Source organism: Artemia sp. Qi Xiang Cuo, chromosome 13, assembly GCF_049724085.1.
Source record: "Artemia sp. Qi Xiang Cuo chromosome 13, ASM4972408v1, whole genome shotgun sequence".
Taxonomy (NCBI): domain Eukaryota; kingdom Metazoa; phylum Arthropoda; class Branchiopoda; order Anostraca; family Artemiidae; genus Artemia; species Artemia sp. Qi Xiang Cuo.
In genome coordinates, this window is record NC_142806.1 from 36,859,063 (window position 1) to 36,871,537 (window position 12,475).

Genomic DNA, 12,475 nt, shown 5'->3' on the forward strand with positions numbered 1-12,475 from the left:
AAGAAAACACTTTGAATTTTTCGTCGTGGCTTGTGCATTAACACTTTTCTGGCTAATCCCCCCCCCCTGATGATTCTCTCCTAGACGTTTACCACTCAAAAAATTATCCCTGCGTATAAAATTTTTCCCATTTGATAAAAATACCATTTCAATCAAAATTCCTTGTCTTGTACTTTTTTTTCTTCCGTCGAGATGTGATGCGTTCGTAAAAACAAGCGTGCTTTCACTCGTTCGTTAGCAAATATCAACTTTTGTCACTTGCCAACCCCCAAATTCTTGATTGACCTTGATAACTAAGCTTCCTGGAGAGGTCCCTTGTCCTTTGGCAAATTTACCGACAAGAGAGTCTGAAAATCTTGCAACAGACAGCCGTATGGCCTGAGCCGCCTGAAATAGTGCAGATACACCTTCTTCACAACCTGAATGCATATAGTGTCATTGTGCTAGTTCAACCCCACCCCCCTCAGCACTCCTTGGAAGTTTCAGCTTAATACCCAAAGCCGTTCCTGAGATATTCTAGATACGCCCTTTTGAGAGGCTGGATTGATAAAGTGTCTGTTGATTTCATTAACTTTAAAAGAAGCAAAGTTTGTCTGATGAAACCAAAGAGCGACGTTGAAACTTAATATCAACAAAAACTACTGTTTCGTGGTTTATGTAACATATTTTGAAAATCTGTTTCAAATCTACTGGTTCGTGATATTTACCTTTATTTGTAGAGATCTGAAAAAAAACTAGTGCTTTATTGAAAATACAAAATCAACGCAACAGAACAAAATTAGGGGCAGCAAATCTTTAATTAGCCTGCAGACAATAAACGCCTAATCTATAAAGTTCTAAGGAGTTATTCATCCAACATTAAATCAATAAATTTTATTACACGATTTTAATTTTTTAAAGAACTCAAGCAAGACTAGTTCTCGCTAGCACTTGTTTTTCATTCTACGAAAATAGGGTAAAATCAAGAACCAGTCTTTTTCTTTTCTTTTTTTTTCAAAAATATGTTGCACAAACTACGAAGCAGCATTTTTTTGTTGACATCATTCTTTACTTTCATCAGACAAACTTTTTTTAAAAATAAATCTTAGTTTGTCTTTTCAGGTTTTAAAACTATAGATAACAAACCCTATAAAAAAATCGTTTGTCCAAATTAGACGAAGAAACTATAAAAGTCAACATGACATTTTGTTAAATAGGTTTTACTTCGCATCTCTTTTAAACTTTCGCTTAAAAATATCTACAATTTTGTCATATTGATATATTATCCTTGGAATTTTATAAGTAGATAAAAAAAAAAAAAAGAAAAAAAAATACTTAATGAATATTACCCTGTATGAAATATATACAGATTTTAAAAACTTGAGTGAGGGGGGGGGTGTTGATAGTTTAAGATATTCAGTTAATATAATGGAAATTTATTTTATTGTTTTTTGCATTATTTTAACCGCTATGCTGCGAAGATTTTGAACTTCTAGAGCTAAAAAAAAATGAAAAGTAAATATGTAGTGACTGGCTTCTTCTGAAGAAAACGTCCAATCTTGCAGAAGAGGCCAACTAATAAGGAGACTGGGAGAGAAGCATTTTGGAGGATGGATTGCAAACTTGACCTTCAGGGGGTTTTGACCGTTGAAATTATGATGGTACTTTTCTACTCCCCAGCCTTTCCACTCAAGAAATTGCACCCAAAACACCATTTTGGGTGTCATATGGCATATTATGGTGGCGTTATCAAATCAAGTTTATAAAAAAGTGCGTCGATATAAAATTAACTTTCAAATGAGCATTTAAAATAACGTGTATAATTTTACTAGTACCCCACTAGCGGGTGAAAAAAGAAGAAAAAGAAAAAAAAGACACATCAGTGCATCGTATGCAAGATGATTTTCTCTGTTGTTCAAGGTAGGAAGGGGGCTGTAGTTCCTCTATGTAAAATTTTCTACCATAGTGATTCTAATGATACACTTCTTATTTGGATCCGGCTCCATTTGCAACAGTTTCCAGGCTCTTATTAGACACACTTATATAAAGTGTTTCGCAATGACATTTAATTGTTATGGTTATTCGAAATAATAGTTATCATTCATGAAACAGCTACTAACAGTATTTTATCACTAGAACTTTTTTTCAAAACATTTTATTAAACTGTTGGTTATTATGGGTCGTGGTTCGCTCTTTACTAGGTTACGGCTACTGTTTCCTGTGGTATTAAAGATACACTCTTTTGAAAATTTGGATGTAACTTAGTATCTTTTGATTTGGTTCCAAATTTCCCATAAAATTCCCTCGAAGGCTCAATTTTCTACTCTAAGCTCTTCCTGAGACATTGCAGATACGCCCTTTTGATTCCTTGTACGTTAAAAAACATTTGTTTTAACAAATGCCAATTTGCTTCATTTATGGCCTGTACCCTAAGGCTTGCGGAAGTCTTGCCATCCCTGGAGGAATATTGACTGGATATTTTGTCTATTTTTAACAAACTGGCCTTATTAAAATTTTAAGCAGTTGTCTTTGGAGATCAAGGGAGAGGGGGTTTAATAGAAAATAGTAAGGGAGGGGGCTGGCTACCTTACGATCAGTTGTTACTCTTAGAAAGAACACTAGAACTCTCAATTTCAGACGAAAAAATCCTCCTCCAAAGTTTCTACGGGCACCCCTTCCATAGGAAGTGGCTCTGAGAAAAACAACAACAATACAATGAAGGCTTCTGGCTCTCTACTACAGGCAACGCTATAGAGTTGCTTCCGATTATAGGCCCATACCATTCTTTTTTCTCCTTTTTAAAGGATCTAAAATTCACCCTGTTTTGAGTGACAACTATCAAAAGATGGTTAGGGATTAAAGACAACGACAATTTTATTTCTTACCTTTGTCCCACGAGTTTCATAAGCGAGAAAAATTCCTAGTACAAGTATGAGACTCTTATAGCCAAAAAGGATACCAAGCCAAGTTGTTTGATTCCTGAAAATGTATTCAAATTTTCATATATATTTAGCAGAACATATTTGCCAAGTAAAAGTGACTTCTCTGCAAATTTATAAATTACTGTATACATTTCTTTAAATACGCAGAAAGAAGAAATTAATCATATGGTATGTCAAGTGAATTTGAAGCCTTTTATAGTCAATTTAAACTAGAAAGCCAATTACAATAATTTGATTCTAAAAATGAATTCAACTTAAACGCCATTTTTTTTTCTCCGTTAGACCTGAACGGGTGATTATCACGGTATCATAGTGTCTAATGTTTTCTTCTTTTTTTTTACATGGGCGAGTTAACCAGTTTTGAACTTGGCCTTTGCTTTTGAAATGAAATAATATAGGTACCCAATACATAATGCTTATGATTATTAATGCAGTATTTAAGTAACAAAAGAGGTAGAATCCGAAAAATGTGTAAAATTTTTTCATGCAAGGTGATTTACCTTAAACAAATTACCAGTATCGAAAGCTATTCACGATTTCAATATTTTTGTGAATCATTGGAGAATGAAGTACTAAAGTCAGCACTTTTTAGAAAATTAGTATCAATTTGACTATTATAAACCAATACTTAACATTGACACCATCGATTCATGGAAAGGCTTACATTACAAAAAAGATAAAAAAAAAACGAAGAAGAATTGTAAGTAAAAAAAAACCGTGTATATGAAGAGTCTATCGCCCCTTTAACTCCCTAATCTGCAAGCTAAAGTTGGACTAGTGAAACCATTTTAGAGGAGAACAAATTTAGAGAGGTGGGATTTTATTGACGGATTGCCTTTCAAGACATTTCAACTAGAAATAAAAGTAAATGTAAAAATTTGTTTTAATTTGAAAAGCTAAACTCTTATTCTTAAACCAGTGTTATAAAACTTTGTTTTTTCATCACGTTGCCCTTGTGTTCATTTTTTAAAACAAAAGTAATTCGTATTTGAAGTATTGAGAAAAAGTCACACTTTAACGCACAGGGCGGGGAGCCAAAGGAGCGGAAGTTCCTTAATTTCAGCTTGTTTCCAGTTTTAATGTCACTCCATACTTTCACAAAAAAAGAATTTTAAGTTTAATTTTGATTTCTTGCTAATATCATATTCAGGTAAATCTAAACATTAGGGAGACTGCCACATCCCATCAGAGGTAGCTCTAGGCATGGACAGCTGGACAGCATTAGGGAGGGGCAGCTGCCCGCCGGTTTTTCTGACATCTGACATTAAATTCCTTTTGCTTTATGTTTAACACTCCTGTGGTATACCTTGCCCTCCCCTCAGATTGCGAGGCCTATAACTGCTACTGCGTCCTCTCCTTAAATACCCCGGTCTCCATGCTTAAGTTTAACTTCTCTTTTACGGTGCTTCGAGAATAAGAGATTTTTTGCTGTATGAGTCATGTATGCTGTATGAGTTGCTGTATTTTTTGCTGTAATGAAAAATGCTGGTTTATTCTGTATGAGTCATCTATACGAGTCCTCCTACAAGCTGGCGTAATCTTTTAGAAATTTTGAACATCATTCATTCGATTGGCCAGTGTCCGCACTCGCCCCCCCAAAAAAGCCGAGTTTACTTTTTGTGTGTACATATGTTTTTTAGATAGGTAGTTCAAATTCGTCTAAGTTCAAGTTACGGAAAATTTTCTTTGAGTTCTATTGATCGACACTTTGGGCAATAAAACTGAGTTATATTTTCTAAGCCCCCTATTGCGTACTTCCTTTAACCGGTTATGTTTGAAAAGAGAGTTTTAGGTGGGTTTTCAATGTATATTGAGGAGCACCCCTCTCTTAAGACTTCAATAAAAATCATTCAAGTCTTTTTGCTTTGCACTATGAAACATAATTTTTCTAATCAAACAGTTCTTGGTAACGAACTGTAAGTAAGGAGCGACCCGGCTCAATGGTAACCGAAACTCTAGAAAACGGGTTTTTGATACCAATAGATACATCAAAAGAATCAGATTTTAATGCTGAATTCAAATATATAACTTTCATCAAGTTTAATGCTACCCATCAAAAGTTAAGTGCCTGAGAAAATTTGGCTGATTTTCAAAAAAATGGGGAAAGACCCCCTAAAAGTTATAGAACCTTAATGAAAATCACACCATCATATTCAGCGTATCAGAGAATCCTACTGTAGAGGTTTAGAATCCTACTGTGGAATTTTGCATTTTTTGCCAGAAGAAAGATCACGGATGCGTGTTTATTTGGGTTTTTTTTGTTTTTTTTTCCCAGGGGTGATCGTATCGATCCAGTAGTCCTAGAATATCGCGAGAGGGCTCATTCGAACGGAAATTAAAAGTTCTAGTGCCCTTTTTAAGTAAACAAAAAAATGGAGGGCAACTAGGCCCCCTCCCACGCTCAATTTTTCCCAAAGTCACCCGATCAAAATTTTGAGATAGCCATTTTGTTCAGCATGGTCAAAAATATAAAAGCTATGTCTTTTAGGATGACCTCGACACCTGTAGTCTCCGGGGGGAGGGCTAAAAGTTATGAACTTTACCAAATGTTAACATATAGTATTGGTTATTGGGAAGTATACAGAATTTTTTAGGAGGTTTTTTTTCTGATAGTGGGGGGGGGGTTCGGGTGGGTAGAGGGTTATGTTGGAGGATCTGTCCAAGAAGGAAGTTTTCATGGGAGAAGGAAAATTGCCATGAAGGGGGCGCCGGACTTGCCAGCATTATTTATTGGTTATTGGGAAATATACAGACATTTTCAGGAAGGATTTTTTCTGGAGGGTGGGGCTGGAGGAGGGGGTTACTCGGGAGAATCTTTCCGTAGAGGATGTTTCTTTGGGGTAAGGGGCATTTCTATGAAGGGGGTGCCGGATTTCCAAGCATTATTTAAAAAACGATCAGAAATTAAATTTAAAAATAAACAAGTTTTTTTCAACTGAAAATAAGAAGCAACATTAGGACTTAAAACGAACAGAAATTACAACGTATATGAGGGGGTTCTCCCCCAAGTTAATACCTCGCTCTTTACGCTACAGTTTTTTTTTAGTGCTTTCAAAAGAGCTATCTATTCTAATTAAACGGTCTTTGTGATTCAGGGGTTTGTGAATTAAATTTTGTTTTTACTTTTAAGGTAAAGAGCGTTGCATTTACTTCAGGGGGAACCCCCTCATGTACGTAATAACAAAAACGTAATAAAAAAAAAACAATAAAAAAACAAGCTATACAGCATACTAGCACTGGAAACTTAAAAACGGAACTTCGATATCAATAAATGTATCAAAAGAATGTGCTTATAAGTCCTATTCTAAATATATGAATTTTATTAAGTTTAGTATTACTCATCAAAGGCTACGAGCCTGAGAAAATTTACCCGATTTTTTACAGAGGGGGGAAACATCCCCTACTAGTGAAAGAATTTTAATGAAACTCACACCTTCAGATTCAGCGTATCAGAAAACCCTATTACATAGGTTTCAAGCTCATATCTGCAAAACTCTGCAACTTTGTAGTTTTTGCTAGAAGAAAAATATACGAATATAGAAGTTATTTACGTAAGTTAATTTGTAAATTACGTCATAACCAAATTTAGAGACATCCATTTAGCAAAATAAAAGTAAAATTTTTATGCAAATTGTGTTTACTTATTCAATGACGGTGGGCCAAAATAAAAGCCGCATTAACTAAAACATCAGAAATTAAATAAAAAAAACAAGTTTTTTAAACTGAAAGTAAGGAGCGACATTAAAACTTAAAACGAACAGGAATTATTCTGTATATGAAAGGGGCTGTCGCCTCCTCAACGCCTCGCTCTTTACGCTAAAGTTTGACTCTGTCTCACAACTTTATTTTTTTCAACAATAAAAAACTTTAGCGTAAAGAGCGAGACGTTGAGGAGGGGACAGCCCCTTTCATATACGGAATAATTTCTGTTCGTTTTAAGTTTTAATGTCGCTACTTAATTTCAGTTTAAAAAACTTGTTTGTTTTTTATTTAATAAGAGGTAAGCACGATCTAAACATTCTTTTCCTAATATTTTGATATTTAAAATCTAACATATCCCATAAAAACTTCGTTTCTGCAGTGAGAGGGGAGCTATACCCCTTAAACACCGGTATTACAGCCTCCTTCCCTTATGTATAAAAAACAATTTCTGTCCATCTTCAGTTTTTGTCACATAATCATTTGAGTATCTATGCAATTTTTCTGTAGCACCTCTCATAGAAGGTTTGAAAACATGGGCATAAAACACTTTTTTGAGGCTTAAGTACTCCATTCCCATAGCAAAATCTGTTAGTTAACACCTTAATAGATGGTTTTCGACTTCGAGATAGTCTATAATCAATAGATTTATTGGACAAAGAGTTTTTAATAGCATGTCATTTTTATGGACTGCATGTAAGTTTAGTGACAGATGTTTTACCGTTCGATATAGTGGGGGTTTAAAGCCTATGGGGTGCTTTCTTGGGAACTTAACCTCTATTTGAAAAATTTTGCAAATTTTCATTTTTTATAACTTTTGATGAACAACTTTAGAAACAAAATTTTTACATATCAGCATAAATAAAAGATTTTGTTGTTGCATATATAGTAATCAAAACTTCGTTTTTTCGAGTTTTGGTTTCTATTGACAGTGCTTCGAGAACGGTAGTTTTTTCCCAGGGGGGGGTCTAAAATATCAAAAATGAGTTATAGGGCCAAGGTGACCGTACAATTCAAGATGACTTCTTCGAAGAGATGTTTTTGTTGGTATGTTTCCCATGGACACCGGCAGTGAAGGGGAGGGATGATGATGCCTGACTTTGGAAGCCAGAATACCTTTAAAAATGTAAGTAAAAAAAGTGAAAAATTCTCCTATGAAATTTTGGTAAAAGCTAAGTTCCCGTTTATATTTAGCCTCCTTCCATCCCAAGGATATTTCCTGTGGTGCTACTGATGTTCCACCAGCTCTGTCCGTTTTGCACCGGTAAGTATATGATTGTCATCATATGTCATATCCCCCCTCCCAACCTCCTTCTATATTTATTTGAAAATTCACACAGACTTAAGAAACTCAGGCACAAAAACGTTCTTTTTGAGGCTTAAGACACCCCTCCCCACCTATACATAAATTTATTGACCATCCTCCATAATAGCTTACACATAATTATACGCCATTGCTTCTAATTTATCAAACCTCAAAGGAATCAACTTAGTTACAGGAAGCTTAAAATAATTGTCTATATTAACCAGTTATTTCGTATGGAATACATGCATTCTTAGGAACGAGTTATAACCATCCGGTATTATTCACTTTGAAACTGAAATTCTCCATAGATATAGTTTTCCGATTATTTGGAATTGATTGGTTATCTTAGAACCTGTACACAATAGATTTTTGACCCTCTTTGGGTTAAAATCAATTTTTTGCGCCACAAAATGGGTGAAACTACAACTTCACTGAGACACAGTCTCTTTGCTACTGAAAAGGGGCAGTGCTATGCAGTAGAAGTATTATATAAATTTTAGTTCCCAAGAGCCCTATAGGACCATTGGCTTGGTACAATCACCACTGGTAAATAAAACCAAGCAAACAAATGAACACGCACCCGTGTCAAACCTTCTCGAAAAAAAATCTGCATTTTGTTGGTACGGAACTGAGATTTTGTCAGTAGGTTCTCTGATATGCTTAATTTTATGTTTTCTTTCACCAAAACCCCTCCTCTCTTTGGTTTTTCCCGTTTTTCCAAAATAAGAGAAATTTTCTCCGGCTCTTAACTTTTGGCTAGTAGCCCCTGCCGTATTCATCTGAATGATTTCTCATGAAAATTTTATGCCAAAAATAACCCTTTATCCTTTTGAAAAGAATCTAAGAAAAGCACAACTTTTGAATTTAGATAAACGGCATTATGGTGTCAAGAGAGCAATCCTAGTAAAGAGCGATAGCTTTCAAAGTAGTCGTTCGCTCTTTACTAGCTTACAGCAAAGGAAAGGGCTTCTCCTGTGTGGGTTATATGATATTTGGAGATAAAATTGAAAGGACGATCAAATGCAAACATCCAAAATAAGAAAAATAATAGGGAATTTTTTTCGTAAAACATTGGACATTTTTTGAATGAATATTTCTGCCCATGTCCAAGGGCCGTCCTCAGCAAAACATAAATATATAAAAGAAGAAAGACTTACAACAACATACTACCAATAAAAAATAAATGATTTTTTTTTAAAACAGTCCCAGCATCCTTCCTCCTGGTTCATCTTTGCTGAAACAAGCACCCTAGTAACCTAGTAAGAGACGATCACGTCCAATGTTAAGAAATATAAAAACCCATAATTCCTAAAAAAAAAGAGTTTGATCAAAACAAAAGTACACCATTAGAACCGCTTTGTCCGAAGAGAGTTGTTCAACGGCTCATTTTCCTTAATATGAAGCCAAATATAAGCTCTTACTTAGATTCACAGTGTTCCATTAGGGGTCGAATCAAAAGATCTTCGGTAAAATCCGTTGGTTCTTCAAGAGGGAATGATTCAACGGATCTTCGTAATGGATCAATAAAGTACCAAACGGATAATAGGACTATATCCACTGCAACAAAACCTATAAATTGAAGTTTCAAGTTTCAACATCTTTGTTTCTATCACAGTAAAGGAATAGTTTCCAAAACAGCCTAGTTTTACAGTAAAATGCCTTCTGTTATAGAACCCAAATGATGCTAGTTTTGACTATCTTCGAGCGTCATTTCTTTAAGCTATATTTTCCAATTTTGTTTACTAAAATTGCCGGTGACAGAATATCTTAGATTTTTTTTTTTTTAATACCGTTTATGGGAAATCTTTCTTGTCTCGGCTTCCCTAGCGAATCTCACAAGTTTTTAGAATTTAGTAATGTAAACTCTTTGGTCCCAGTATGCTTGTTAACATTTTGTCACGATCATATCACAAAACGAGTTATCAAAAAGTGCTTTATGTCACCTCATTTGTGACATTAAATGAATTGTGAAGCATTTTATTTCTCAACCAATTCCTGTATTTTTCTTCTAAAAAATACAATTTTGCCAGTAAACATTAAAAACGGCGTATCTCTAACATTTTATGGAACCTACTTTGACACATCTCTGTAAAACCAACGTGTAGACACGTATATTGATAAAGAATAATGACAGACATAGTTCAATCAATCAATCGATCAACCTTTTATTTTTAAATATATGAACAAACGAAACAATTAACATGAACATTTCGACTCAAAGCAGTGCTTGTACGAGTCACACCCGATATTGTTAAACAAATTTATATCACACTATGAAATGAAAAGAGAAGAGCTGATAACGTAAGAGAGAGATAAAGAATTAGAACGGAAGGAATTGAGACGAGGTGGAGTCAAAGAAGGAGAGTGAGAGGATAAGATACAAAGCAAAAATTGAGACATTAACTCATGCAGTATCTAATACTGTGTAAGAGAGGTATCGTTTTGGAGTGCGCCAAATGATTTTACGGATTTAATAGATTCATTAATTGAGTTCCATACAGAAATACTTCTATAAACTGGAGAGTGTTGAGACCTTGTAAGCCTTCTTCTCGGTAGCATGAAATTGTACTTGTTGCAGCGGAGAGCTTTTCCTCGATGAATTGTTCTACAAAATTTGAAGTACCTGGAAAGACCTTGAGGAATTCTATTCGATATTGCCGAGTGTGCTAAACGCAAATTACTAACGTTGACTATCTCTGTTATATCTATTTTTCCAGTGTCTCTGTATAGGTCTGTTGAGGGGTATAGCCTGGGGAGGCAATATGTGGCCTTGACTGCACGGTTTTGTGATCTCTTTAACGATATTAGATGAGATGTGAATGTATTGCCCCAGACAGAACAGCAGTAGTTCAAGTAGGGGAAGAGAAAAGCATTATAAAGCATTTTCATCATGTCCGCACTTAGAAGCAGGCTAGCTCTATGTAACATTGATGTTTGCCGTGAGACTGTTGAAGACAGCTAGGATATGTGATGTTCGAACGAAAGAGAGGAATCTACAAATACGCCAAAGAACTTTGTGACTGTGGTCTGAGGAATGGGATATTCATTGATTGACAGTGCGACATTGTGAGACAATGAGGAGTTTGTAGGAGCAGAAGTGAAGACTGTGATGCAACTTTTTGTAGCATTTACCTGCATTTTGTTATGAAAACACCGGTCAAATATTTCGGCAACAGTTTTTTGGGCCTTTTTTGCAGCAGACTCGGATGATTCAGCAGCAATGAAGAAATTTGAGTCATCAGCGAATAGTACTGGGTGTGCATTTGTAGTAAGACATGTTGTCAGGTCATTGATATACAAAATAAACAAGAGCGGTCCAAGTACCGACCCCCTGAGGTACGCCAGATTTTACCGGTAATTCTGGCGACACACTACCCTCCACAATTACACACTGCTTACGATCAGTCAGGTACGATGAAAACCACTCGTGAGCAGCACTCTATATTGCTAATAAACGCAATTTTGTGAGGAGTATGGAACGACATACCATGTCGAAGATTTTAGTTGAATCCAGAAAAATCCCTAGTACCTTTTCTCCAGCATCCTGGCTATTTAATATGTATTCAACTGAATCAACTAAGGCATGCGAAGTTGAATGATAACGCCGAAACCCGTATTGACGGGGAGAGAGTAGCTGCTTGACATCGAGGAATCTATATACTCTCTTATAAACCACTCGCTCGAGGACTTTTGATATAACCGGTAGAATTGATATGGGTCGATAATTAGAGATAAGACTCCTGTCTCCTTTTTTGTAGAGGGGAAGGACTTGGGCAGTTTTAAACACATTAAGATAAACTCCGGTTGCTATTGAAAGGTTGACCAAGTGTGTAAGTGGAGCTACAAGACCTACAGAGGCCTTCTTCAAGATATAGTTGCACAGCCCAAAGGTGTCTTGGGTTTTGCCATTAGGCATCTTACTGATAATCACTAGTAATTACTCTTTCGTACATGATGCTAGAAAAAGACCTGATATTGTTTTACTGTGGTTTCGTTCAGGAGATGGGCCAGAAGCATGTAGAGATGTCTGATTAACGAAAAACTGATTAAAAGCATCAGCACGAGATTTGCTTGCTATTGTCTCACCACGCATATTTATTATTTCTTTAGGTATAGCCACCTTCTTTCTTTTTTGACAAATTATTTCATTAACAACCTTCCATACTTTTCTCAAGTTAATCTTACATTCATTTATTCTCTCCGCATAATACCACCTTTTTGCATTACGTACTAATCCGTTTAATGTATTTCTGTACTTTTTGTATGTGTCTCGCTTCAGGAGTTGTAGATTTACAAGCTTTCAGGTACAGTCTATTTCTGTGTTTGGTAGACTGAACGAGACCTTTCGTCATCCAAGGAGTTTTGGGAACACTTTTTGATCCGACTTGTTCGTAGAGGAAAACACCGTTCTGTTAACTGTTTAAGCCGGCTCGTGAGTGCATTTGCTGCCATATCTGCAGAAGACGCATGAGATACAGCAGACCCATCATTTGGTTTCAGGGTCTTAGTGAAGTAATCAATGTTTTTTTGGGAAAAACTTCGATACGTG

At 35.7% G+C, this 12,475-nt stretch overlaps 1 protein-coding gene across 1 annotated transcript in view; it reads right to left on the reverse strand.

Moving 5' to 3' along the window:
* Positions 1–234: 234 nt before the first annotated feature.
* The window catches only part of LOC148945242 (gamma-aminobutyric acid type B receptor subunit 1-like), a 171,171-nt gene continuing 158,930 nt past the window's right edge, over positions 235–12,475 (reverse strand). Inside the window, exons 10-12 of the mRNA XM_089098983.1 lie at positions 9,348–9,495; positions 2,865–2,958; positions 235–387 (exon numbers count right to left, since the gene is read on the reverse strand). Of these exons, the coding sequence (XP_088955109.1) occupies positions 235–387; positions 2,865–2,958; positions 9,348–9,495 (395 nt within the window). The remainder of the gene's footprint in view (positions 388–2,864; positions 2,959–9,347; positions 9,496–12,475) is intronic.